The sequence below is a fragment of the Nothobranchius furzeri genome, chromosome 15 (assembly GCF_043380555.1).
Source record: "Nothobranchius furzeri strain GRZ-AD chromosome 15, NfurGRZ-RIMD1, whole genome shotgun sequence".
In the NCBI taxonomy this organism is placed as follows: Eukaryota; Metazoa; Chordata; class Actinopteri; order Cyprinodontiformes; family Nothobranchiidae; genus Nothobranchius; species Nothobranchius furzeri.
The window spans coordinates 27,142,839-27,165,969 of record NC_091755.1 but is presented as its reverse complement, the minus strand read 5'-3'; the positions used below and the strand labels follow the sequence as shown (position 1 = coordinate 27,165,969).

The following is a 23,131-nucleotide window of genomic DNA, read 5'->3' as shown; positions in this document are numbered from 1 at the left end:
TTGGAATTTGGAAAGCAAATACTGGCATTAATCACATTTAGCTATAATTAATGATCTTTTATGTCATATCTGCATGAAATTGTAACTTTTAAAAAAAAAGTTTATTGAAGGAATTTCTTTGCCTACTGATAAATGACAAATACTGTTTTATAGCCATCACGCGTCACGATTCTAGTTTTACAGCCTGTGAAAATTCACCCACTAAGATGTTTTGAGTTGATAAGAAATCTTCCTGCAGTGAGCTGTAACAAAATGTCAGGTCACCTATTATCCAAGGAGTGGTTTAGGATGTGGACAAATTCCTGACACACTTCATCTACGCCCAGAATAACCTGCAGTGTGAGTTGTAAGAGACCGTCAGACTTGATCTGGAGGAATGTGTAGTTTCTCACACACACACACACACACACACACAAACTGCAGAGCTGAGGTTGTACGTCTATGAAAAATCATGCTTTTGTTCTTTGCAACAATAGATGGCAGCATAGAGTAGCTTTAGTTTCTGCAAGACAGCGATGACAACTGAAAAGCCCCTAAAGAATGTGTCACGCTGCCGGTGGAGATCAGTGGTCACTGTAAGGGACAAACGGATCCAGAACATGAGCACCGAAACTTTGACTCGCTCAGATGTGTTTGGACAGTTCAGACGGGAGCTCTATGGAGAGAAACGGTCCAGTTACTCCAACGCGCACATATTCATCATCCTGGGAGCATCAGTGAGTACATGTCTCAGGAGCGAATTTTATAAAAAAACATGCATGGATGTTTGTGAGTGTTTAGACTCGTCTGCACCAGATTTAAACTATTTTAGAGAACTTTTTTGTATTAATCAAACAAGCCCTTACTCTTTCACCTCTTATCCAGAGTTTGCTCTTTGGACTCTTGATTAATTCTTCAGAGTAGCTTCGAAGCCTTTTAGTTAGATCAAATTTATTTTGTGTCATTTGCACAGGGAGATCTTGCTAAAAAGAAGATCTATCCAACTTTATGGTGAGTGAAACCAGCAGCTAACACATTGAGCTGCTTTAAAAGTTGTTTTGTGCTCTGAGGAGTTTGACCTTTGATCGGTTTCCCCACATTCCTGCTTTTGTCTGACTTGTTAAGGTGGCTGTTCCGAGATGGCCTTCTCCCTGATGACACGTACATTGTGGGGTTTGCCCGGTCCAACCTGACTGTGGAGAACATTAAAGAAACATGTCTGCCTTACATGAAGGTAATGCATTTTAAGCTCTGGGACAAGATTCTGAACATGTAGGACTAACTGACTGATGCATTTTAGGTTACAGATGAAGAGAGAGAGATGCTCTCAACCTTCATCAGTAAAATCTCCTATCTGAGTGGCTGGTATGATGACATCAGCTCCTTTAAACGACTCAACAAACACCTGTCATCGTTGCCTGGGGGAGCAAATGCCAACCGGCTCTTCTACCTGGCGCTGCCCCCCACTGTCTACCACCAAGTCAGCACAAACATCAGAAACCACTGCATGGACTGCAAGTTTGTATCAATTCAGTTCTGAAAAGGGATGATGGAAAAGCTCAGTTTAGTTGTTCATACACTCATATTTGTTCACAGCAAAGGTTGGAACAGGCTAATATTTGAGAAGCCATTTGGGCGCGACCTCCAGAGCTCACAGGAGCTGTCGGGTCACCTGTCCTCCCTGTTCAAAGAGGACCAGATCTACCGCATAGATCACTACCTAGGGAAGGAGATGGTTCAGAACCTCATGGTGCTCAGGTAACTAGAAAAACACACATAGGTGTTTACCGTGGGTGTAACGCTAAAGCTGCAGTTGTTTTTATTAACTGCAGATTTGGGAATCGGATTTTTGGACCCATCTGGAACAGAAACAGTGTGGCCTGTGTGGTCCTCGCCTTTAAGGAGCCCTTTGGCACTCAGGGCCGTGGAGGATACTTTGATGATTTTGGTATAATTAGGTGAGGATACCATCATATGCATTTTATTATGACTCTTATTTCAACAATGGTCTGACTCTGTCCTTTAAATATAGAGATATCATGCAGAACCATCTGCTGCAGATGCTCTGTCTGGTTGCAATGGAGAACCCTGCCTCCACCCATCCAGATGACGTGAGGAATGAAAAGGTAACTAGCATTAGGGATTAGATGTTGTGTCTAACTATTAGGTCCTTAAGGTTTCCTCGCACCACTTTTAATGTGTTTCAGGTGAAGGTGTTGAAGTGTGTAGCTCCTGTTACGTTGTCAGACGTGGTGTTGGGTCAGTACGTTGGAGATCCAGAGGGGGAGGGCCACTTCAAGCAGGGATACCTCAATGATCCTACCGTACCTGAAGGCTCCTGCACACCAACCTTTGCCACCGCGGTGCTCTATGTTCAGAATGAAAGATGGGATGGTGAGGCTGAGTTACGGCTTTGATCTGATGGTTTCCCTCCTCTCATTCTCACCACCCACTCATCCATCCATCAGGAGTTCCCTTCATTTTGCGCTGTGGTAAAGCTCTGAATGAGCAGAAAGCGGAAGTGCGTCTGCAATTCACGGATGTGCCAGGAGACATCTTTGACGGAAGCTGTCAGAGGAATGAGCTGGTGGTGCGGGTGCAGCCAGATGAAGCCATTTACCTGAAAATGATGACCAAGAGGCCTGGAGGTCACTTCAGCCCAGAGGAGACTGAGCTGGATCTCACCTACAGGAGCAGATACAAGGTAAGAGCTTTCAATAAACACAAATACAAGGAACACCTGGAGCAGCGTGTCTGTTTTACAGGACATGAAGCTCCCAGATGCTTACGAGAGACTCCTACTGGATGTCTTCTGTGGAAATCAGATGCACTTTGTTCGCAGGTTGGTAGCAACATTAGCTGAGGAAACACAAAAATATGTGTGAACATATACATATTTTATGTCCTTCTCAATTTCTGACAGCGACGAGCTGCGGGAGGCCTGGAGGATTTTCACCCCGCTGCTCCACCAAATAGAAGCAGAAAAGATAAACCCGGTTCCCTACACATTTGGAAGGTAAACCCACCGTTTTATAAAACAAAATGTAAATACACTTTATTCTTTAGACTAGTTTTTAACTTCCTCCCTCTGTCTGCAGTCGTGGCCCGAGTGAAGCTGATGATCTAATGAAAAGGGTGGGATTTCGCTATGAGGGAACGTACAAGTGGGTGCAGCCCCACACAGCCTAATGCTCAATGTCACACACACACACACACACACACACACACACACACACACACAGATGGAAATTTTTGTCTGAAAAATTACAATGAATAAAGTTTACTGCAGTCACTCAGATTGATTTTTTCAGCATAAACACAAAAGAGCACCATTTCACCACTGATTTCACAAAAATGAATCTAGAACTGAAGTGTTTTAATGACGCAATTTCTATCCGCAGCCCTCCAAAACCTTTTAGGGGATCATTAATTTTGAAAGGGAATGTTTCTGCTGAGGTGGGTTTCTCGGAGTAGCTCTTCGAACAACCTTAGTTTGAAGAAACGGAGATTAGTTCTGATAGAGACAATGTCCTTGTAAAACAATAGTAACCCTAATAAATTATCAGCTGTTTATTTAATCTTTACACAGTTGTGTTCATATAGGAAACTGACCTGAAGGTAAAGGCTGCTACAATTAGATCTTATTTCCAAATTTTTCAAAATAATATTATTCTAATGTAAGTAATTGTGAAATGTAAAATTTAAGGCGGTCTAAATCGGTTTGCACAAAACACTTGATGTCAGGTTTGTTTTGAAGACCCTTCACTTTGATCATGGCCCACTGTGACTAGCCGTTAGCTTGTCAATCCACCCAGAATTAGTCTGTTTCTTCAAACTGAAGCCATTCAAAGAGACATCTAAAAAAGGTATTACATCATATTTTCATTACATTTTTTGAGAAACCGCCATGCAGCAGATCTGAACCTTCCCTTTAATTTTCTAGTGAAAAGGGAAAAATAAGAGCAGGAAAATTTAGTTTCATTCAGACTTTACAAATGATCTTTTTTCTCTGAGGAACACTTGAAAGTTTGTTTTCTGTAATCAGAATTTCTATTTAAAGTCTTTACCAAACCAGAATGAGGCAAAGCACGAGCCGCATAACTACTAGTGCTTATACTGGGAGGGCCTGGTGAACTGGTTAGCACGGGAGAATACCTGTGTGGTTAACCTTCACAAATAATGCAGGTTTGAATGTCATCCTCCAGGTGAGTTTCTCAAATCAGTAAATTATCTCTAATGACATACTGATCTCCAACAATTCACAAGTTAAAAACAAAGTTAAAGTAGCTGATTTTGTTAGCTGGATGCATTGGTTTAATGTTGTTTTCTTACACTATCTTCACCAGGTGTGACACCTGCTGGAGTAAAAACACTTAAATGCGATTTCACAGCAATAACTAGGATCCTGCCGGGAACTTCGGAAAGTTATGGGAAAAACTGAGAGCAAACATGTGTTCAAATAACTGGGACTCTTACACTTGGCTTGTTTTTTCTTCCTCTATTTTTGGTGTCAGTAGAAGTGTTGAGACTCCATTCTTGTGCTGGAACATAACCATAAGCACTAACGACCATTTTTTAATCACTTTGTTTTGTTTTAATCAGGTTTACACCGTCTTGCTAAAACACAACAAAAGAAGAGTTGGTGCATTTGTTTGTTCAAAAGTGAAATCAAGTTGATCATAAGATCATCGGGCTGCATGGTGGCACAGTTGTTAGCACTGTTGCCTCGCAGCACGAAGGTTGCAGGTTCGAAACTCGGCTGCGGCCTTTCTGCATGGAGTTGCGTGTTCTCCCCATGCATGCGTGGGTTTCCTCCGGGTACTCCGGTTTCCCCCACAGATTACAACATGCCCTATAGGCTATAAATTGTAAGTCGCTTTGGATAAAAGCGTCTGCTAAATAAATAAACATAAAACATAAAAATTATGTCCACCTTTTTGCACCTTTTGTTGTCATCCATTATAACATTACTTTCTGAAAGCAGTCAAGAAAAACAACAAAAATAATTGGACCAGAAGCATCACACCAGGGAGATGCAGCAAAAATGCCTTGTGCAGAAAAATGCCACCATAAATTTACAGAAGAGGAGCAATCACACACAGAGACAGACATATTTAACAATAATGTCATTTCTGCTATTACTGTGAAAACTATATACACATTTGCATTTACCCATCATTCATTAGGCTTAAGTTTTCCCCTCATCATCCAAAATTCAGACAATTCATAGAGTTTTTGTTCTCTTGCGTTCGCTCCTCTTCTAACTGCAGCTGATGGCAGCCGTGTCCTCGATGCCTCGAGCGTACAGTCGCACCAGCTGGCCATGAATCCTTTTAAAGGTGCACAGAAAAGAAAAAATAAAGCTGATGACAAATAAAAAACATGTTTTTAAATGTTCTAATCTAAAGAGAGGCACAGATTCATTTGACATCCAGCAGTTTTCTCTTACTTGCAAGAGATGTCGGTAAAAGGCAGAAGTTCTCCATCGCAGTTCCACACCGACGCATAAGGAACTTTTTTGCAGCACAAACCACACATGAATGGAGTCAGCGTTTTCTCCTCGTTCCTCGACACTTGTTCCAGGTGCTGCTGTGATCCATTTCTGCCTCCTGAGTCTAAGTATGCTCTCACTTCTCCATCAGTGCCATCACCCTGGCTTTCACACTCTTTAAGAGAATCCTCTTCACTGGTTCCTGTGTGACAGAAGCGGAACCCCTTCACTCGATGGACCTCCACAAAGGGCAGGTCAAACTAGAGGAAGTGGAGAAGAACATGAGCCGGAGCAATTTTGAAGCTTCTTATAAAGTTTTTCACGTGAAGATCTGACACCTGGTCCTCAGTGCTCGTGTGCCTGTGAAGGAACCTGAGGAAGCTGAGAGGGTGAGTGTCCCACACCAGGATCAGGTCTCCTGTTCCATCTGCCAGGTGGGCAGAGGGTGAGAGGCCCTGAGGACTTTTAGCACATGAGCTGGACATGCAGGTGAGAGACACGGCCTTGAACCTGCCCTCCACACTCACCCACTCATCTGAAGAGACAGACAGAATCAGAATGACAGTTTGATTGTAAAAATACTCAATTAGGCCATAAAATATAAGCTAGTTTAAAAATATTAAAATAAAAGTGCTGCCATAAGTATCAGTGTGTCTGTTTCCAAGCGGGATATTTTAAGGTAAAAGCGGCTTGTAATAACAGCCTACACTTCAAAAAAGAAAACGTTGAATTTACTTCACCACGTTATGTCAGCTGGTTCCACTAAACCTAGTTGCTTAAAGGCACACTTGGCTTTTTTGCTTGCTTTTAGCACCCCCTAGTGTCTGTTTAGTAGAACCAAAAGTGAAACTTATCTCCTCGCTGTACTTTAGTCTTTTTAACACCTTAATCTAACAGCTGAAACGTCTCCTCAGCTTTCATTAGTTTCTACAAATGTGGTTCGTCACTAAATCAAACACATCAGCTGTGTTATGATCTTAAACAAGAGTGGGGAAACCTGGTCCACAAGGGCCGGTATCCTGCATGTCTTTGCTCCAACACTTCTGATTCAGTCATTAATTCACCTGTTCAGCAGCTCATCAGGCTCTGCAGAAGCCTGTTAATCACCTGCTGATTGAAATCAGGTGTGGTGAAGTAGGGTTGAAACAAAATTATGCTGGATAGTGGCCCTCGACGGACCAGGGTTCCCCACCCCTGATCTAAAACATGCAGGAAACATAATGGAAGACCAAGTATGTAAGCTCTATTTATTTCTATGTCCAACAGACAGGACCAGCACTCTGAAGTTGCAAATGCGGCATTCTGGCAACAGAGGGCAGTGGTGGTCTGAATGACTTTTCATTAACCATATAAGGGGTCATTTAACACATACTGGCTCAAGAAAATGAATGAAAAATATGAAAAAAGTTGCATAGTATCCCTTTAAATGCAAAGAGCAATGTACATTGTTGTATGTTTTTATTCTTTACGTTTAAGCAGCTATAACCAATAGAGATAACTTTGTAAAGTAAAATCAACATTTCATATCTTAGAGTGAAGCACTCCTTGAAATAAAGTATTTCAGATGCAGAGTTTAAAGCTAATGTAATGTTCAGCAAGACATTGTGACTTTAAAACTGTTTTGGTCAAAAATTGGGTAACGCTATACAAAAAGAGTCCCTTTATTAAGATTACTTAGTGTATTATTAAGCATTTAAGGCTGAATATGAAACTATTTAACAAAAATCTATATTTTAAAATAATAATACATCCACATTTAGAGATGTGCAGAATGGAGGTACAGTATTTCCTAAAAAAGCTATATTTTAGTTGAAGAATAATCAAATATTTATTTTGACAGGCACGATAGTGGGTTTATGTTTACATCTACCAGCCAATGGAGGGCACTACTGCGGGTTGCCAAACAGACCGCTTGGCACAGCAAGGCTGGCCCTGTGGAAAATGGCAGACTCGGCAAGTCAAGTAGCTGCTTCTGAGCCCAGAAGATGTTATACTTCTCAGAAGAGGAGCAACCATGAAAGCTCTAAAACCAGAGTGAGTTTAGGTGAAGCCTACAACAGATGGACCCAAATAAAACATTTCACTCATCGTCACTGAACCTGGCATCCCGACAGCTGGAAACCTTGTTCTATTGTTGCAACTACAATCTCCACACACTAGATGTCGCTTTGGTGTTCACATTCCATATTCAACCTTTGATAGACAAAGGATCTGTCATTGTCTACGTCCTGCGTCCCCCTCATGTGTTCTCCAGCTCCCTCTAGATTCCCCTTATGTGTCTCCTTGTGTTCCTCATGTGCCTCCTTGTGTTCCCCAACCCCTCCAGGTGTCCCTCTAGGATCTCCCTCATGTGTACCCAAGCTTCCTGTGCCCCTCTTTGTCCCCAGCTCCCTCCCGGTCTCCCTCAGGTCTCCCCTAGTCACCCCTCTATAGTTTTTCTGTAGGTTCACCTTTTGATTTTATTAGTCTCCTTTAGTGTGCGTTTCCTTCCCCACTTGTTAATTAGTCTCCCTTACTCCTCAGGTCATTAGTGCCTCTTCTGGCACTCGAAGAGTACAGACGCTTCCTTTTTGCTCCCTTATCTTTTTCCCCAAGGCTCTTTGTCCCGTCTGCCTACAGAGCGCTTCTCTGCATTTCTTCTGGGAATCCCTATTTTTTAGAAATGGATTTAATTAATTGGTCATTCAACGCGATTGATAAGATCTTTTCCACAATGAGAACGGAGGAGGGGGCTCCCACCTGCCCTCAAGGGACACACGCAGCAGGATATGCGCTCGATTCCTGGAAGGTCTGGAGGATCGTTTGTCTCTCTCAGTTGTCCATTGAGGACGTCGAAGATATGTGGATATTTGGCCTGATGATCACTGGATTTCTTCTGATTGGAGTGGGAGGATATCTGGTTTTCTGGAAATTTGGGAAGTCGGGAGCGATTGGAGTGCGACCCGCACCCATGGCAAGCACCGCCCGGGCGGATGCCTCACAGACTGGGATGTTACTCGAGGTGAAACGTAAGCTGGACAATGTCCTTGCTGCGTTGCCAGTATTAGTGCGCAAAATGGATGTCATCTCGGAGAGGGTCACTGGACGGTGTGGAGATGTTTAATACCTGAATTGGCTTCACTGGGGGACTTGAATGATCAATACAGACTTTAAGGCAGAGAGGAAAATTATCTCTGCCTGACCCAAACAAAGTCCTGTTATCTAATCTGACGCCATAGCAGCCTTGGAGCTGCATACTACAACCCCCACGATGGAAGGAATGCAGACAGATGCTGTGAAAACCCGACCTATCTCCTCCCCCCCCCCCCCCCCCCCCCCCCCCCCCCCTTCAGATTGTGGTCTCTGCATAGCGAGGTCATCAAAATGCAGGAACTCAATGTGCTCTGTGGTTTCCCATGACCTCCCACCCACCTGTGGATACAGTTGGCTGAATGCCACACAGGCTGCTCCCGCTGAGGAAACCAGGATCCCCCCCCCCCCCCCACCCCCCACCACACACACACACACACACCCCCGGGTCTCTGGTCTGCCTTTTTTTCCCTCCCCCAACTCTCCTCATGTAATCCCCTCTTCATCTATTGAAATGAGCGCCGTTATAGCTGCTAGCTGCTCTCGTGGTCTGCCTGTATCTGTTCTGTCTATATGTGTATGTGTAACCTTGGTCAGGCTGTTCTGTGGAATCAAGTTCCTATGCTCTGGTTCGCTGGAGCGCTGGCAATAAAATTCTCTCTGATTCTCTGATCTTTGGTTCTCCTGTGCCCTTAGTCTTTTAGGTTTATTATTTATTTCGAGATTTATAGGTTAGGGTTTATCCCCTCTGCTTGGTTTTCCCTTCCCATTAAATTAATTGAATTTGCCAGTCTCCCCTCAGTCCTCTCTCCTCACGCACCTGCTCCTCATCTCCCAATCACCCAGTCACTGTGTATATAACCCTGTCTGTGTCTCAATGTTTTGTCGGTCCATTGATGTTTGTCAGCGTTGTTTTGTCCCCCCACTAGGTTTCTAGGTCTCTGCTCATAAGTGAGCTTTTGGTTTTTGTCTTTCAGTTTTAGATATTAGGTTTGGCTTCCTGCCTTTTCGGATTTTTGTTCCCCATCCTAAATAAATGATTTTACTTTTACAATCGCTCCTGCCTCATGTCATCTGGGGTTCTGCATCTTGGGTCCTAACCTCCTCCTACTCGCATTGTGACAGGATCCTTTTATTAGCATTCCTCATCAGTACATTAAGTGTTCTTAATGTTAGGACAATGAGCCAGGGTGGGGTTGTCTGCTTAGTAATGCATTACTTAATATTAACATTACGCAGTTTATACTTTAAAAGTTTATTAATGCTTAATAATGCACTAAGAAATATTAATAAAGGGACCCATATTATAAAGTGTTGCCAAAAACTGAAATCAACAATAAGCTTAATTACACAAAAACTGTAAGAACTTCTAAGCTCAAAGTTTGTAAATGACTTTCAGCTACGAACAGATCATTTTCTGTAAACCTGACTGGGTCTAAACTGTTTTGGCCTCAATAAGATTGATTAGCTTTAACCACCAGCCTAAATGGGGCTGTCTCCAAAAGTTAACAGTTATAGATGTACCCAAGTTTTATTAACATCTGCAATGAGATGTTTTGCAAACACACACATAAAGGCAAACACCATTGTCTGCGGCCTGCCCTTGGGTGGTGGGTTATAATAAAGGTCTGTTCTGTGTTTACCTTCTGATTCGGTGCTGAGCTGTTCAGTGAAGGAGCTGTACAAAGAGCCCGAATCGGAAGAATTGGGAAAAAGTCTTTCTGTGCTTTTGGCGCACACACCACACCTAAAAGCACACACACACACACACACACACACACACACACACACAAAACAGTATCACCTTGAAATTAATGGGGTTCAAAATTTATTCAACAGCATTAAACCCACTTTCTCACTGCTAAGTGCAGCTGCCTCAGACATTTAATAGAAACCCTCATTAGATGCCAAGTTTCACCTTTCATCTAGATCAGGTTCCTACTGCCATGGTTCCCTTCTTAAGATCCACCCAACACCTGAGTCCCCACTGAGAGATGTGACTGAACAATCTCACTGTGGCCTGAATAATAATGGTCCTAACCCCTCACACACACACACACACACACACACGCACACACACACACACACACACACACACACACACACACACACACACACACACACACACACACACACACACACACACACACACACACACACACACACATACACACACACACACACCTCCTCATCTGCTGATTAAACAGGTTTAGGGTTTCAACAAATCATCGTCACTCTCAGATAACTTAGATTAGAACACACACACACATTGAGTGTAAGATCAGTGTGCCAAGCTTTTAGTGTGTTCAAATCCTACTTTGGCCTTGTTGTAACATGCTGAACTAGTAAACACTTGTCATGATTTTATTAAGAATATTTTGAACCCTTCAGTCACAATCACGTCTCATTGGAAGTAGAGCTTGTTGCTCATCAGGAGCCTCACCTCTTTGGACAGACACAGAAAAGTAATAACATGCATGAAATAAACACGAAACAGACTCATGAGAAGTCATTTGTATGACAGCATGTGATGCTTTAAAATAGTAAGTGGTTGGTCCTATAATTGCATGTTTTAACTGATGTAATGTTTAGTTAGTACTTGGTGTTTTACCCTGAGAGGCAGCGCGTTTTGTCTCTGGGGCTGGAGAGCAGTGGGTCTGCTGGTAGATACTGAACTGTGCCTGAGTAGCTCCTGTTGCTCAGATACACTAATGCACCTAAACAAACAAAACACACAGAGAAACTATGTTGGTAGAAAGTGCGCAGAAGCAGATGCACACTAAGCATTTTTCAATACACAGTAAGTAGTTTTGGGAAATTATGGATCATTTCACGCATATCAGCTGCCTCCATAAAAGACTAAATATTAAATCTACTAACATGACTTTTAGCTAATTTTACAGCTGCTCCAAGTGCACCTCAGCAATTGACCCAGTTCTACTCTACTGACTCTTGATTTTTATTCTTAGACTTTTAAAACTTTTTATTCCTTTATTTATTTCTTTACTTGTAATACAAAGATAAGAATCAACCTTTCATTTTAATCCTGAACATATTGTGAACTGACCATAAAAGATAATTGAACTGAATGTGGTTGCAGTTGTGTGGAGCAGTAATGATTTGTCCTCATCTTACCTACAGTAGAAAGCAGGAACTCTAGGTTTGGTAATGATAATTTATACAATCTTAGATATTTTGTTTTCATCAATCCAGACCTGAATAGTCATATCTTAACGGTCCCATCCAGCGGTGCTTTTCACTCTCAGCCAGTACATCTCCGTAGAAGCCGTAGCCCACCAGAGACACCGAATAGCGTACCAGACCCGAGCCATAATGAACTGAGCACACGTCTAAAGGCTGAGAGTCTCCTGCAAGGTGTTGAAAGACATCAGTCAACAAAGCAATCGCGTTGTGCTTTTTTGTAAGAACGTCGTCTCACCAATGATAATGTGCAAGGCTGAAGTAACAGGGTCAGTCACTCCTCCTGTGGCATGGCACACACAGTCTGTAGAGCCTGCAGTGGATACATGCAGTCAGAAAGGTTGTGTAACGTCTCTAAATCCTGCTGAACAGTTTTAGTAAAGCCAAACAACAGTGACCTGCAGGGATGATGCCGATGTGAAGGGGACACGGCTTGAGAGTGGCGGCGGGGTTATTCTCACAAACACCTGCCTCTTGTTGTGTCCGCCCAATCACACCGTGAAGTATTTCACTAAACATGCCATCCCCACCGACACACACCACGCTGTCAGGAAGCACACATACACAAATGTTTCTGCTCAAAGGGCTGCTACATAATGCTCTGTAAACACAGTGTTAGCGCCACAGCAGCACTCACCCATCAAAGCCTGTTAGATGCTTCTTGAGGAGGTGATCTCTGGCCTGGTTTGCCCGTTCTGTTACTAAAAATTAAAGTGTTTAAATGAAGCAGAGAAACCAGAGGTTTGCCAAGAAGAATAAGAGCTTACCTATAACATGGGAGCTGATTCCAGCCAGCTCAAACAGAGGGGCTACCAGAGAATGGTAGATCTCCCTTCCCTTTTTCTTTCCTCCATACGGGTTGATGAAGACCAACAACCTTTGTGGTCGCAAAGGACCTGAAAGATTCATTTAGATCTCACAAATCAGCTGGAAAAGTCTGGTCCAAGACAGATGATGAATTTAAAAGGTTGTCAGTAAGCAACACAGCCTTCTTGTCCACCCTTACTGTGTGTTTTGACAGCAGTTGTGAGGGCATCTGTCCACATGGTTTTTAGGACCCGACTGGGGCAGCTGAACTGGATTCGGCCCAGACTCCATAGCAACCCATCGGTGCCCCAGCCTCTGCTCCGCTTCACGTAGAAAACTGAAAGTGGGTGACAGATAAAGGAAAACCAAATAACGACTGCTATAAATGAAACCGTTATAGCCAACGGTTATAATACATCAGATACACATAGGCGCGTTGTCGTTTAAGAGATAAAAGTTCATCTTACCTGTAAAAACTTTGTCTGTGTCCTCCACAGACTTGTGGGGCAGGATCTCCACCCGGCCCTCCTGCACTCCAATCACTTCAGCCACAGGTACTGAAACTTTACCACACACACGCACACACACAATAATTTACTGTGTAACTGTAACTGATATCACCCACCCGTCTATTTTCTATCCAGTTTGTCCTTTAATGGGGCTGCAGGGGGAACTGGAGATGATACAGAAGTCATTATGCGAGAGGCATAACCTGCCCTAAAGGGTCACCAATCCATCACATGAACATTTCCAATTAAATAAATGTTTTAACCCTTAGAGCCTGGAACAATGTGGTGTATTTATGAAAGGGTCATTTCATAACTGGCACTGGTGATGCTGCATCAGTGTCAGATGATAGTTTACACTATCAACTATTCGGGTTCACACCTTCACTTTGTTTATACTCATGATTTTATTTTCTACGTTTATCACTGCTATTGTTTTTCTGATGTTTTTATTGGTTAGAGGTATTTGCCCTGATCTTTATCATGTTGTACAGCGCTTTGTGATTTATATCTGTGAAAGGTGCTATATAAATAAACTTTTACTTACTTACTTACTTACTGACTTTATTATTAGTTTGGTAAAAGGCCTTCATCTTTGGGTTTTACTCTCTGTTTGTGGTTAAGGTGAAAGTATGTGGTGTGTTTGGTGGGAGGAACAGCCTCTGCCTTAAATCAACCCGTTTTCAAGGTGGGAGCTTTCTTGTTTTCTGTAAACTGAGTCTCGTTGGTGCTGCTGAACTCGTTCTTCATGTTTTGAAAGCACTCCCTCCATGCTGTCGCTCAAAATTGGAACATCAACATCATCCTTTATTATGGAAAGTGTTTTTTCCCCCCAACTTTTGAGCACGTGCGAGTTACATACAACTCAAAGTAAAATAAGTTTCTACTTAAAAAAACAAACAATTATTATTTGTTATTTGCTGTTCTAAAATGTAAAATAATTGTGGGCGAGTTGATGTTTGGTGTAAAAGCCACTGATTCCCTCCTGCTCACTCACCTGTGTTCCTGTGACGACCCTTCTTGTCAGCCTCGGTCCAGCTGAAGTGCCAGCCTGTAAGGAGAGCCAGGTATCTCTTACTCCCGACCCACAAACTTGACTCCAACCTCGCGTCTGCCTCCATCTGAACAGGCGATTTTTGGTCACTCTCCTCCGAGTCCCAGACCTCCCTCTACACCCATCACGCGCCAACGAATCGCTCACTTTTCTGAATCTTGATTTTAAAAGCACATCCTGATAAAAACTTTGTCGACACCGTCTCGCAAGGCGTTATTCTAAAAATACCCGCTCTCTTTCTCCTGTGACGCCTGCGCAAGTTGCATGCTTGACTGCTGATTGGATAGAAGTTTACCTGAAAGGACTCGTGCGGGCAGAAATCGTGGGACAGTGGCGCCCCCAGAAATAATTCATAGGGGGCAGATAGAGCCAGTGGGGTGGCCAACACATTTTAGAGGTGGCCATGTCCCCTCCCCAAAGGAATCAATAAAAAATAAAACATTGGATGTTCTGCTGCATAAACAATGTGGTTTACTTTATTTAAAGAAAACTGTGCCTTTCATCTAATTCTGTTTATTTTCTTTATTATGTGCACTGCACTAGCTTTGTGGGACTTCTTGCTTATTCTTCCTTACTACCTTCTTTTCATGCAGCTATCCCTACCAATTCTGCCTTTCTCTGGATCCAGAATGATCTTTTTCTTATTCGTTTTTGTCCTAATTTTTTCGTTTAAATGTTTCACTTTTCCCCTTTTTGATTATATGTTTTAAATTATTTTCATTTTTTTATTCTTTAAATCACCTTGTGATTTTTATCTTTATTTATCTATTCAGCTCACCCAACTTGTCCCCATCATCAGGAAACACATTTAAAGTGTGTAAGTAAAGACGGCCAGACACTGTGCAACTTTTTCACTCGTAGCAGCTCCATCTCAAACTGTACGACTTCCTCACAGAACAACACTCATGAGTCATGTTTTCACACTGTACGACCCAATGCTCAGATGCAACCTGACTGCACACACTGTACCTCTTGTAGCAACACGTCAGACCCGAAAGTGTTCTAAAAATAGTTGTTTTAAAGGTTATGTAGCAAATTTGGAAAACAAATTAGCTTAAAACTGTTTTTTTCTGGCCTTTTAGCAACGTGCTAACATAGTCTAGCTATAAATATGTTATGGAGACTGAAAAAACCAGAAAAAAATCAATAAAGTAGTTATCTCGGATTTGTCTAAAAACCTCAGCCAATCATTGCTTTCGGACTGCCAATCATCAATTCGGACCGAAAGCAATGATTGGACCACCCGTTTGTCCGTCTCGCCGAACCTCAGCATATTCGCATTTCCCCGTGACCTACATTTTGTGCACGGTGTCATTTTTCAGCAGAACACACAACCGAAAGTGAGACGGCAGAGGGGGAATTCAAGATGGCGGAGTGTGCAGGTGGAAACTTGGCAGGTCTGATAAAACGGCGGGTTTTAAATGTCCTGAGAAGTAATTCTCTGATAAACAGTTATTCAGAACGAAACTGAAAGGAAAGCGGAACCCCTGGAACATAGTTTTTGAAGAGTTATTGGACAGATAAAGTAGCAAACGCAGAACATCAAATGACTAACATGGCGGAGCTAATAGGTAGCCTTTCCGACCATGACTACAACCTCGCGGCAATGAAAGAAGCATGTGCGGACAAAGACATAGAGGAGATGGAGAATCAACAGATAGCAGCAAGACCCACTGGTGATCACACTCCAATAAAAAGCCCCAATCAAAAAACACCGACAAATGAAGCTGCCGGGAAACAGGTGAGCAATGAAAATATCTATGAAGCCCTGCTGGCCTTTACAGAAAGATTTGAAGAAAGATTTGATCTGCTAGACAAAAATCTGAAAGCTTTTGACCTTAGGATTGAGGCAAATACAAAGGCAACTGAAGAAAACCAAAAAGTACTGCTTTGTGTTGTTCACCGTGGCAGAGCATGTTCACATATCCGGAGGGGCGCGGCATAATGATTATACCCGATGGGAGTGGTGAGAGTTCTGGGACCGTATTGGTGTAAGCTAGCTAGCTGGCCTAGTTTGTTTGGAAAAAGCGTTACAGCACCTTTAATACTACACATCCGACCTTTGAGTCAGAAATCCCTGAGATTGTTGTGTTGTTATGTCATTTGTCCTTCAGGATTTCCATAGCTGGACACACAGGGGTTTATGGGGGTTGGAAAAGGAAGACAAAAGAAAGGAAGTGAAAAAATGTTTTGGGATCTGTGTTATTTCACAGAACCATAGGAAACTCACTTTCTTGACAATCCTTGTCATTGTGTGTAAAGTGTAAAATAAAAGGAAACAATGTGTGTTGACACAGAAATACCTGTGGAGCCGGGTTGTTGCATGCACTGTGTGAGCGGTTCTTGTATTTTTGGGTTGGATAGCTGCTTCATCACTGCGATACCTTCATACTACATGACGCAAAACTCACCCCAGCATCAAAGGTTTTCGCACGAGGGAACAATCGGCTCAAAAAATTTGAAAAAAGTTGCAGAGTTTTCGCCCTGCTTAAGGCTGTCATGTTCTGTGTCCCTTTGTCCCCCAGCTCCTCCAGTTCCCACTCCAGGTTCTCCTTTTGTATTTCATAGCGCCCTCATGTGTCCTTTGTCTGCGTCTTTCCCCATGTGTCTCCTAATGTTTCTCCATCCCTCTCTAGATTCCCTTTTGTGTTCTCTTAGCACCCTCATGTGTCCTTTGTCTGCATCTCTGTTGTGTGTCTTATGTTGTAGCCCTTTATAATCATTCCTCCCAGGTCCTGTGTCATCCAGTCATCCTCAGCCCCTCTAGCTGTAGCTCCAGCCTCTTGTTCCCCAGATCAGTATATGTGTGCGTGAGTTTATGTGTTTGTCAGTACATGTGTGTGTGTGTGTGTGTGTGTGTGTGTGTGTGTGTGTGTGTGTGTGTGTGTTTGTTTGTCCTTCCCAGTCAGGTCTGGTGTCCTACTCTGCTCCTCTCCTCCTTAGTGATTTCACATGTGCCAGTTCTCCACACACCTGCTCCTCGTCTCCTATCACTCCAGCCCCAGTGTATAAAGCCTCTCCTTGTCTTGTTGTTCTTGTCGGTCCATTGTTGCTGTTTGTGGTAATTCTGTCAGTCTCTCGTTCCTAGTCTCTAGTGTTTCTCGTGTCTCAGTTGGATCTCTAGTTTATTTTGGATTTTGGACATTTTTTGGACTTTGGCTCCCTGCCCCTGGATTTATTCTTCGTTTCATCCTTCATAATTAAAGGATTTTACTTTACATCCTCTCCTGCCTCGTGTCACCCTGGGTTTCTGCACTTTAGGTTCTAACATCCCTCCAAAACGTGACAAAGGCACTTGTTTGATTATAACATTAAGAAAATGTCTTCGTATATAATTTAAAATCATTGTATGAAACTAGAGCTTGTTTCATGCAAAGCAAAAACAAATGTCAAGCCAGCTTTTGCTAGAAAAAACAATATTTTCTTTCAATCAAATTTAATTGTATTAATAATGAACTGGTTCAAAAACTATAGGAAGTTGTTCATCTGTAAATTTTGTATTTCATCAGTGTATTCGTGGTTTAGGCATCATTTTGGGGTTGTAGCAGACACTAGGAAGTCACACTCACACGCAAGTTAGGCTGTATGATTGTAAAAATTAATGTTAATGTAACTGTCTCAGCTGTGCGAATAAATGCAAAACATAATTGTCTCTCGGCACCTCTGTGTGAATTAGGTTGGTGCATCTGTTTCTGGCTTTTGTCTTGTGTGCAGTGTTTGCAGTGAGCTGGAGTTCAGTTGAGCTAGAGGAGTAAAGCTTGTGGTCTCATGTCATCCATGCAATTCCTCTACAAGGTTACCTTTCTCGTAATGGCAAATCCTGTGCTTCAAAAAAAGTGATGAGCTCACATCAGAAGGTACAGGCCTGTTATAGTGTATCCGTAAAGAACATGCTCTCTGTGCTTAAGCAAAATATACCACATTACATTAATTGATATGATAAATTACAAGCAGAGAATGTCCCAGCTTGGTCTAATCTCACCAAGATGTGATGTCCTCTTAAGATACCTCAAGCTCACTAATGGCACACATTCAAACATTTAGGTTACCAAACACCAGATTGCGTCTGCCTCTGATTTACAGCAGGCATAAGAAACCAAACAAACCACCTGCTACGAATCTTAACCCACCATCCAGGAGGATTAGGCCAAACAAGATAAACTGCTGATGCACCTTGAAGTTATGGTAGCAGAGCCAGCTGAAGCTATTGCATGTGACCATTTTTATTAAATATTTAAAAAACTGTATTTATTGTAAATATTCTATAATGCCATACTCCAAGTTCTCTGAGCAAAGGTCCAGGAGGAAGATTTTGGCTTCAGGAGGGGAATGTTGCATTAAAAAAAAACTCTTATTTTGAAGTCTTTTTTGAACCGGAAGTTATTTTTCTCGCCTGCCCCTTCTTTCCTTCCTTCCATGCTAGCTAGTGTTCTTAGTTAGCCAGCTAAACGAGCCCTTTAGACTTTGTTGTGTAGGTATTATGAGTAATTTGACCGGTGCAAAATTAGTTTAATTTAGTTCCCTAAGCGTGATTAGAGTCTAATTACCGCCATGAATATACGAAACGCGAGGGTAGGTATACAGAAATGTTCCCGTGAGCCACGCTGTGTAGCTACAAATGAATGTAGCTACGCTAACTACCGACTCTTCTTGCTTTATTTTAACTGTTTAAGTCATTTACGGAGCATCCTGTTTAATGTATTTCAGCCGGAGGACCTTATGAACATGCAGCACTGTAATTTGCTGTGTCTCCCAGAAAACTACCAGATGAAATATTACTTTTATCACGGATTGTCCTGGCCTCAGGTGAGTCTCATGGCTCTTGAGTCCCTGCTGCTGCCTTTTAAAGACCCAAGAGTGCTGGAATTTAAACCCACGTTTCTTCCAGCTCTCATACATTGCTGAAGATGAAAATGGTAAGATTGTTGGATACGTGCTGGCAAAGATGTAAGTATCTGTGTCACTGTTAGTTTCGTAGCACTTCATCAAAGTGATGTATGAGGTTTTCAATGCCGTGATGATGGTAACGTTTTAGGGAGGAGGACCCAGATGATGTGCCTCATGGACATATCACATCCCTGGTGAGTCTCAGCAAAAGATACTACGTTACCTGATGTGGATCACTTAAGCACATCTCCCCATCTTCGTGTCTTTTAGGCAGTAAAGAGGTCCCACAGACGTCTTGGTCTGGCTCAGAAGCTGATGGACCAGGCCAGCCGGGCCATGATAGAAAACTTTAATGCTAAATATGTCTCGCTTCACGTTCGCAAAAGGTAATTTGCTTTGTTTTTTGTTTTTGGATCAGTTGTATATTATTTAAAACACTTCCTTCTGCAGGGTTACTGATGTTTTTTGGGTTTCTTCCTGCAGCAATCGAGCAGCTCTGCACCTGTACTCAAACACACTGAAGTTTCAGTAAGTGTATTTTTGTGTCAGCAGCTGTAATTGTGGTAAAATTTATAGGATTTAACTTGGCTCAAACTTAAAAAGAACACAGGACCACATGACATCAGCGCTTTGTGATTTATATCTGTGAAAGGCACTATATAAATAAACTTTTACTTTACTTACTTACATAGGGCTGGGCATCGTAGAAACCACATTTCATATGGATAATTATTGGGAAAAAATATATTAAACTGTAGAAAATACATTATAAGAATGGCCCTGGACATTTTACGCCATTCCTTAATTTACTACTTACAATATAAAACAGACAAAAACTGACTTAAATTCAATATTTTATTTAAACATCTTTATTTTACTAGGACTGAACTATTTCAGGAAAACATTGAATTGTTTGTTTTTCTAGCAGGAATTAAGATTTCAGTTCAATTCATGATTTTCTTCAAATGAAGGTTCAGCTGCAGCAGATTATTTATAATACACAGTGATATTTTCAATCGCTGACCCCCCCCCCCCCCCCCCCCCGATGAATTTCTAAAGAGAGCTTCAAAATGACAATTTAGTAACCATTAAACATAAATCAGTTCCCCGTATACTGCAGTATGTGTGCGTTGAGTGTTTGAGCAGCACCAGTTGCAGGGCTGGGCGAGATGGCCTAAAACCAATATGAGGATTTCACCTCCATAAAGATAAATGGACGATAACTGCAGGAAAACGCAGAAACAAAAGTCGTCCACTAAATGGGGCTGTCACATGTATTTAACTCAAAGTTAAAGGGACGTGAACGTTGCCAACCTACACACTTCTTTTTTTATTATCAAATTTATTGACATGGGAACAATTTTCTCAATAAGAGTCAGAAATTTCTATAATGATAAATTTTCCGATTTATTGCCCAGCCCTAATTAATTGTTGTGGTTTGTGTTACAGTTGTGTTTGTGATGATTTTTGAAGTACGGGAGCGTGTGTGGTAAATAAGGATGCACCGAAATGAAAATTCTTGGCAATAAAAGGAAAACGAGCAAACCAAGGCCGAAAACCGAAACACAAAGAAATGATGTCAGTAATCAGAACCATAGCAGCACCTTATGGGTTTAATATTCATTAAAATAATAAATTATAAATGTACAGGCTTAGTGAAATGACTGCAGAGCACAGTTAAATAAATCCTCTAAGCGCCAGAGTTGCAATATTGCATTTAACGAGCCAAAAATAATCCTTCATGAAGTTATTGCTTTACACCAGAAGATAGTGGAGATGTGTAACTTGAATCTGAGCAACACTTTTGGGTGTTTCTATTGAAATATTTGGAGTTTTATAGAGTTTGAAAACCGCCCCCAGTCAGGAGGCTCCCGAGCGAGGAGAGGAGACGAGCATGTTTCACACACATAAGCCAAAGCGTATTTCACTGTGTTCAGGGTGTAGAATGGATGATAAAAACATCGCTCATAGTGACGGACGTAGCAGGAATGTAAAAGAAGAAAAAGGCCGGGCAGATGCGGTAGATGTGAAACTGAAAGTAATAGTGTGTCATAATTCACGTGAGTATTACAGTGATAAAACAGCATTACTAAAATGGTAAACACTTTATTTTGAAATCAGTACAAATGCATGATTTTTATGAAGCAAAGAGCAAGTAGCCACATGAGGGCGGAGCAAGATGAACCGAAAATGGGGTTCACCTGACAGTCTGTTTCGGCTGTGTTGTTTCGGTAATTTAGGTGTTTTGGCCGAAAACTGAAATTGCACTTTGGGATCATTTTCAACAGAAAAGTTTCAACGCATCTCCAGTGTTAAATGTAGAGAATGAACCCCCTTTGCTCGGGGGATTTGTAGCTTGTCAGGCCCTTTACATTATGGACGTAATTTTCACTTTAGAAGTGGAGGGGGGCACAACCGGCATGAGGACCGGGGGGTGGGGTAAGATCTTTACAGTATGCTCTAATAGGAAATGGGCTTCAACACAAATGGTTGTTTTCCACTTGGTCCTAGGGCTCAACCAGTGTCTGTTTAATATGGCGTCATATTGTTTTTGGGTGGTAAACAGTGCAGGGGACAAAAATTGACTTTGGAAAAAGTGGAGGGGACATCTCCCCCCTCCCCATTACGTCCATGCTTTACATACACAAAAGACTAAATATTTTTCTAATCAAAATGTATAAAATGCGAAACACGTGCTCTAACGAAAGTATTTTGTTGCAGGATTAGTGAAGTAGAGCCAAAATATTATGCTGATGGAGAAGACGCTTATGCCATGAAGAGAGACTTGGCTCACATGGCTGATGAGGTGACTTAAATTCTCTAAATGTTCTTGTTTCATTCATTCATTTATTTATTGTTGCTCCTTAAAGAGAAGAAATATTTTAAAAGCACCGTCTCTTCTTTTGCCTCCTGCAGCTGAGAAAACCTGGAGTCCGTGTGTCGGGTCAAGACGCCTCATCGGGCCAGAGCCCGTCAGGCCCCGGAGATCAGGAGAGAGAAAGCGAGAGGGACAGCGGAGGAGAGAGCAAAGAGCTGAGTGAAGTCAGCGAGGCCACAGAAAGCACGGACGTTAAAGATTCTTCCTCTGATTCACAATGACGCTGCAGTCGTAGGCATTTTTAAAGGCTTCCTCTTTTAACCCAGCCCTTCAGCTGTTTTTGGTTTTACAGACTTGTCAGAGTTGCATCTTCACTTTTTCTTAACTCTTTTATGTTTGCTGTGGTGGAATCGAAATGGTGTGTGGAGTAAATGAAACTAAATGTACTGGTCTGAATGTTTTTACTGGGTAGGTTTCATACCTGAAAGCTCTGGAAAATAATTACAGTAAAGACAGCATCAGAGTTTTGGTTTGGTGTCTCGGTTTGTTAATAAAAAGTGACTTGAAATAAAAATTCTTAAACATTTGACCTAGTCTGGTGAAATTATAAATTACAGTAAGTGAAATGACAAGTATTGCCACTTTTTAAAGTCTCATACAGATTAAAGTTTGCTGCACAAAGCTGAGTTGGCTTCTGGTTGTTTTTCAGAATAAAATCTGATTTAAAGCTAAATCCTTTTGTTTCTGCCTACAGAAAACCAAAGTAGCAGTCAGGAAAACAATAACTGATGTTTCTACTAAAATAGAAACCGTTTGGAAGCGTGTGTCTCTGGTGCTGGAGGCATTGGGAATTTTAAGAAAATGGTAAAATAAAATATGTTTCAATTCAAACCTATTCAGTGTAGACATCAGGAACTAGACAATGACCAAACTTAATGGATAACTGACAGAACAGTTGAAGTTAAAGATGCTTGCACAATCCTAGAATTACCCAGCATGCAAATTACTGGATGATTAGAGGAAGTCCATCCATTTTCAGCTGCTTAGCCGGGGTCAGACAGCCTAAGCAGGGAGGCCCAGACTTCCCTCTCCCCAGCCACTTGGGCCACCTCCTCTGGAGGAATCCCAAGGTGTTCCCTGGCCAGCCGAGAAACATAGTCCCTCCAGCCTGTCCTGGGTCTTCCGTTAGGTCTTCTCCCACTTGGACGTACATGGAAAACCACCGGGGAGGAGGCATTGAAACTAAATGCCCGAGCCACCTCAGCTGGCTCCTCTCTGGAGGAGCAGCAGATCTACTCCAAGCCCCTTCTGGATGACCA

At 42.1% G+C, this 23,131-nt stretch overlaps 3 protein-coding genes across 3 annotated transcripts; 2 read left to right on the top strand and 1 right to left on the bottom strand.

Annotated features, from left to right (window-relative positions):
* The first annotated feature begins 168 nt into the window (after window positions 1-168).
* On the top strand, window positions 169-3,271 carry LOC107390851 (glucose-6-phosphate 1-dehydrogenase). Its single transcript, XM_015967818.3, has 12 exons — window positions 169-716; window positions 953-990; window positions 1,105-1,213; window positions 1,280-1,497; window positions 1,576-1,737; window positions 1,812-1,937; window positions 2,012-2,105; window positions 2,187-2,373; window positions 2,448-2,683; window positions 2,745-2,821; window positions 2,903-2,995; window positions 3,078-3,271. Exons 1-12 carry the CDS (start codon window positions 516-518, stop codon window positions 3,166-3,168), a joined length of 1,632 nt encoding a protein of 543 aa, XP_015823304.3. The 5' UTR covers window positions 169-515; the 3' UTR covers window positions 3,169-3,271.
* Window positions 3,272-4,324: 1,053 nt separating this feature from the next.
* zgc:158263 (ceramide kinase family protein) lies at window positions 4,325-14,325 on the bottom strand. Its single transcript, XM_015967817.3, has 13 exons — window positions 14,051-14,325; window positions 13,015-13,110; window positions 12,747-12,884; window positions 12,508-12,636; window positions 12,378-12,441; window positions 12,139-12,284; window positions 11,979-12,053; window positions 11,755-11,907; window positions 11,151-11,256; window positions 10,183-10,286; window positions 5,809-6,005; window positions 5,429-5,730; window positions 4,325-5,309 (listed from the first exon to the last, which is right to left on the bottom strand). The coding sequence occupies exons 1-13, from the start codon at window positions 14,172-14,174 to the stop codon at window positions 5,240-5,242; spliced, it is 1,704 nt and encodes a 567-aa protein (XP_015823303.1). The 5' UTR covers window positions 14,175-14,325; the 3' UTR covers window positions 4,325-5,239.
* A 4,159-nt stretch (window positions 14,326-18,484) lies between these two features.
* naa10 (N-alpha-acetyltransferase 10, NatA catalytic subuni) lies at window positions 18,485-22,498 on the top strand. The gene is made up of 8 exons (XM_015967821.3): window positions 18,485-18,679; window positions 18,815-18,913; window positions 18,996-19,054; window positions 19,143-19,188; window positions 19,265-19,380; window positions 19,478-19,522; window positions 21,716-21,800; window positions 21,911-22,498. Exons 1-8 carry the CDS (start codon window positions 18,659-18,661, stop codon window positions 22,091-22,093), a joined length of 654 nt encoding a protein of 217 aa, XP_015823307.1. The 5' UTR covers window positions 18,485-18,658; the 3' UTR covers window positions 22,094-22,498.
* Window positions 22,499-23,131: the final 633 nt, after the last annotated feature.

Bases quoted from the DNA above. Each gene is read 5' to 3' on its own strand.
- LOC107390851 (XM_015967818.3), top strand. From the start codon at position 516: ATGACAACTGAAAAGCCCCTAAAGAATGTGTCACGCTGCCGGTGGAGA. The intron at 717-952 runs GTGAGTACATGT...TCATTTGCACAG, and splicing joins TCATCATCCTGGGAGCATCA to GGAGATCTTGCTAAAAAGAA. The intron at 991-1,104 runs GTGAGTGAAACC...TGACTTGTTAAG, and splicing joins AAGATCTATCCAACTTTATG to GTGGCTGTTCCGAGATGGCC.
- zgc:158263 (XM_015967817.3), bottom strand. From the start codon at position 14,174: ATGGAGGCAGACGCGAGGTTGGAGTCAAGTTTGTGGGTCGGGAGTAAG. The intron at 12,885-13,014 runs GTAAGATGAACT...ACCCACTTTCAG, and splicing joins CACAGACAAAGTTTTTACAG to TTTTCTACGTGAAGCGGAGC. The intron at 10,287-11,150 runs GTAAAACACCAA...GTGTGCTTTTAG, and splicing joins AAAACGCGCTGCCTCTCAGG to GTGTGGTGTGTGCGCCAAAA.
- naa10 (XM_015967821.3), top strand. From the start codon at position 18,659: ATGAATATACGAAACGCGAGG. The intron at 18,680-18,814 runs GTAGGTATACAG...AATGTATTTCAG, and splicing joins TGAATATACGAAACGCGAGG to CCGGAGGACCTTATGAACAT. The intron at 18,914-18,995 runs GTGAGTCTCATG...CGTTTCTTCCAG, and splicing joins ACGGATTGTCCTGGCCTCAG to CTCTCATACATTGCTGAAGA.